The sequence below is a fragment of the Lathyrus oleraceus genome, chromosome 5, assembly GCF_024323335.1.
Source record: "Lathyrus oleraceus cultivar Zhongwan6 chromosome 5, CAAS_Psat_ZW6_1.0, whole genome shotgun sequence".
NCBI classification, from domain to species: Eukaryota; Viridiplantae; Streptophyta; class Magnoliopsida; order Fabales; family Fabaceae; genus Lathyrus; species Lathyrus oleraceus.
In genome coordinates, this window is record NC_066583.1 from 397,714,751 (window position 1) to 397,718,560 (window position 3,810).

At 41.0% G+C, this 3,810-nt stretch overlaps 1 protein-coding gene across 1 annotated transcript; it reads right to left on the reverse strand.

Annotated features, from left to right (window-relative positions):
• Nucleotides 1–1,234: 1,234 nt before the first annotated feature.
• LOC127081008 (uncharacterized) lies at nt 1,235–2,607 on the reverse strand. Its single transcript, XM_051021294.1, has 2 exons — nt 1,832–2,607; nt 1,235–1,283 (listed from the first exon to the last, which is right to left on the reverse strand). The coding sequence occupies exons 1-2, from the start codon at nt 2,605–2,607 to the stop codon at nt 1,235–1,237; spliced, it is 825 nt and encodes a 274-aa protein (XP_050877251.1).
• Between the last annotated feature and the right edge of the window lie 1,203 nt (nt 2,608–3,810).

The following is a 3,810-nucleotide window of genomic DNA, read 5'->3' on the forward strand; positions in this document are numbered from 1 at the left end:
CATGCCTAGCATATACGGCTAGTGGAACCACAGTATGGATGACTGGACGTGCGTAGGTGTAAACTGGTAATGGCACAGCTTGTTGGACAAATTTCCCCATTTCGTGTACCACCTCCGCTCGGGGGACGAAATCATAGGGTAGCCCATATGGAGGAAGGGTTGAGGGTAACGTCCTCTGAGGTGGGACTTCCACTGCTGGGCCCGTGGTCTCTGAAATCACGGTCGCTTGTGGAACCTCAAACCTGAAGGTCAAAGCTTGCAACATCTGTCGCATCTGGGACATGCCTCCTTTGATTTCGTCTAGTTCAACTCTAACTCGGGCGCTCTTTTGTTCTTGTTCAGCCATTCTCTGTGTTGCTCTGGCGCGAGTATTATACTGGTGTTGAAAATTCAGCGTGAAACTGGTGGAAGAAAAGGGCGGAGTGAGACTCTTTTTTTTTTGAAAATGTATGAATGCATGTATGGATGCATTTGTTTGCAAAGCTCTTAGTTATCTTTATTATTTATTCCAGCAATGTTAGAATATAAGAACAACATGTAATAATTGAGACCCAAAATGAAAACTTCCATTAATCAAAATCAAATCCGAATACAAAAGGATTTAACTTCAAGTACACATGATTCGAATACAAAAAGATTTAAACACCAACAATTCAAATTCAAGTACAAGTAAACTTAAGTTCTGTCTCAGCTCTTATGATCGTAGCCAGATCTGTGGTGAGCTCATTCATCATTTTCTTGATAAACTTGACGAAATTGAAAACTTGAGGAGGTGTGTTTTTTGGACACATACACCAATCCGCTTCCTGGAGTTTTTCTGGGAGTTCCAACATATTTAGGTTAACAAACCTAGCTAAGTTGCGGAACTTGCCATTCCATTCAACATAGAGCTCTTGGAGTTTCTGGATGTCCTTTTGATATTCATCTAAGGTTTCTCTAGCCTCTCTATACAACCTTTTCCAGTACACACAATCATTCTTTAGGAGTAAGTAGGCTGCATCACCTTCTTGGCTTTCCAAAACTGCAAACCTCCTAGTAGCTTCTTCCAACTGGTACCTGAGATGGTGACAGTTTCTTTCAGCTTCTTCCTTTTGGAGTATCTCGCGAGACAACTTTTCCTCGCATTTCTTCAGAGCGTCCCTCAATTCACGGATATGTGCCTCAAAGTCGAGCTTAATTTCTTTTTTATCCATGAGATTTATCCAACATTCTCCCTAACTCACAGATCCTATACTCAGCTTTCTTGAGCTCTTCCTTCCTGGTTTGGATCACTGATGTGGAACCTATAAGGATATGATCAAGATCATCTTTTTGGTCTTCTAATAGCCTGGCTCTCTTGTTGCTATCCTCAAGTTCTTGGGCTTTTCCCTTACGTTCCTCTTTCAAATTCTGATTTTCCAATTCGAGCTCCTTAACCTTAGTAGCAAGTTTCTCCATGTCCTCAGGGAGTATAGGCTCGGGCTCAGGAGTTTTAGGAAAAGTTGAGGCCTTCAAGATGAATGGCAAATGGATTTCCTCAACTCTTTCCTTCACCCATTGAATGTAAGGTTCTTTGGCGAGAATGTTTCTTTTTCCAAACTCTTTACCCTTTCTTACAACCTTTAACCAAGCCTTTCGTACTGCTCTTACACCAGGATTGCTTGCTTGGATGTCAGAGAGCACAAACGGTTGTAAGTCCTTTGGGTCAGGAGGACCATCCATGGAGTAACCGTGTTGCATTCGAGATAACATAGGGTTATAATTGATGCAACCCTTGGTACCCAACAACGGTACATTTGGAAATTCCCCACAACTGACTATAATGTCTGGGGTTTCCCACTCTCGGATATACCATCTGATGGAACTTGCGGTGAGAGAAGCTAATTTTTGAGGAGACTTAAGTTCTTTTGCCACAAAAAGACCTTCTTCGGGCATGTGTTGCATGAACCAAGTGTAAAGCAAAGGAGCACAGCACAACAAAGTTCCACCCCTCTTTTCATGTCGAGCGTGAAGGGCATGGTAAATGTCGGCTAAGAGAAATGGTACTGGATTTCCAGAGAGAAAGACTTCTATGGCTACTTGATCCACAAATTTTTCAACATTTGGGAAGAGCACAATCCCATGGATCAATAAAGCCAACACGGCATAGAATGCATTCCAATTTCCACTTTTCTTGAACTTTAGAGCTAAATCTTCCAAAAACATCGCGGCAAAACCTTCGTAACCCCCTTTTTCAACCCAATTGTCTCGAACAGTCGGGATATTGATACTTAGGGCTGAAGTTATCTTCTTTGGGCCCATATCTTCTTCGAGCTTTGGAAATGGATTAAAATCTTTCAATTTGAGAACCACGATTCTCTCAACTTCTTCCAATGTAGGAGCTAGTTGGAAATCAGCGAATGTGAAACAACGCAGAGGTGGATCATAATATTGTGCCAGAGAGCCGATAATTCCATAGTCAACTTTCTTATTTAGAAGGCTCAAAATTTTCCCATTGTTTTTTCCGAACTCATCACGTTTGCTGAGAGACAAATCAGAGATCAAACCCTTCAGACTGTCCAACTTAGGTTCCTTGTACTTAAGCGTGAAAGTGTGTCTCATTGAAGTTGTCATTTTCAAGTTCTCCATTCCTGAAATAAATAAGAGACAACTAAAGAGCTTGCTTTTTATGATGTTAATGCAATGTATGACTATGATGCATTTTTTTTGTATAGGTTTAATAAGCTTAAGATATGGATAAGTCTGATTGCTTTATATAGAACATGGTTCTCACCAGGTATGATTTAAGGGTTTTTTTTAAAGGTTCCTAGAGTCATGGATCCATTACACTGTTTTCTACCTACGGCAACTTACTTGTCGGGCATCAACTCCATCTAAAGAATCTACTCTAAGTGAGGTTCTCTCATCGATCCAACGAGAAATTCATCTCGCAGACCCACACTACGCAACCATCTTTCCTAGTTGGACAAAGAACTAAGGTTCTACACATGGTTCTCAGAGTCATGGATCCTAAAGAAAATATCGAAGCTTACGGCAACTTACTTGCCGAGCGACAATATCCTCTCAAGAATCTACTCTAAGTAAGGTTCTCGTACCGACCCAACGAGAAATACATCTCGCGGACCCGCACTACTCAACCTTGTCCTATCTTATGTTTTTACTCGAGACTCGGGTAAAACGTCTTTCCCACAAGGTTTGCAATCAAATACCCAAATACCAAAGCATATCGAACCAATACAACATATTATATCAATATGGCAATAAAGATAACAAAAGAAATAAACAAAAGCCACACAAGTAAATAAACAAAGGCACACAAATGACCTAACTAGGCTTGACTCACTTTGAGTAGTCCCCAGCAGAGTCGCCATCTGTCGCACCTCGAAAAATGAGGATACGACTTTAAAGCGAAGCGCAATCGCACGCTCACAATGATGGACTGAACAGAGTCACCACCGAACTTTATTTATTCCTAAAATGGGAAAGAGAAAATATCGATAAAACCCCTACAAGAAAGGATAAGATATGGTCATCGCAACCAATATCAGGGTTCGGGTGTCGATTACGCAAGGGGAAGGTATTAGCACCCCTCACGTCCGTTGTACTCAACGGGAACCATTAGGTTAGTTGTGTGTGTTAGTGTTAGTTGAAATGTTAGGCTTTTCGAATTATTAGGTGGGAAAGAAAGAAAGAATGAGAAGAGAATGTTTTTGGACTTTCAACGAAGGACTAAACCTAAGTTTTTTATTAGTGGGCCTGACAAGATTTAAAAATCCTGCACCTACGTATCTCAAAAGAGAAATCAAGGCTTACGTAGTTCTGGGTAGAAAA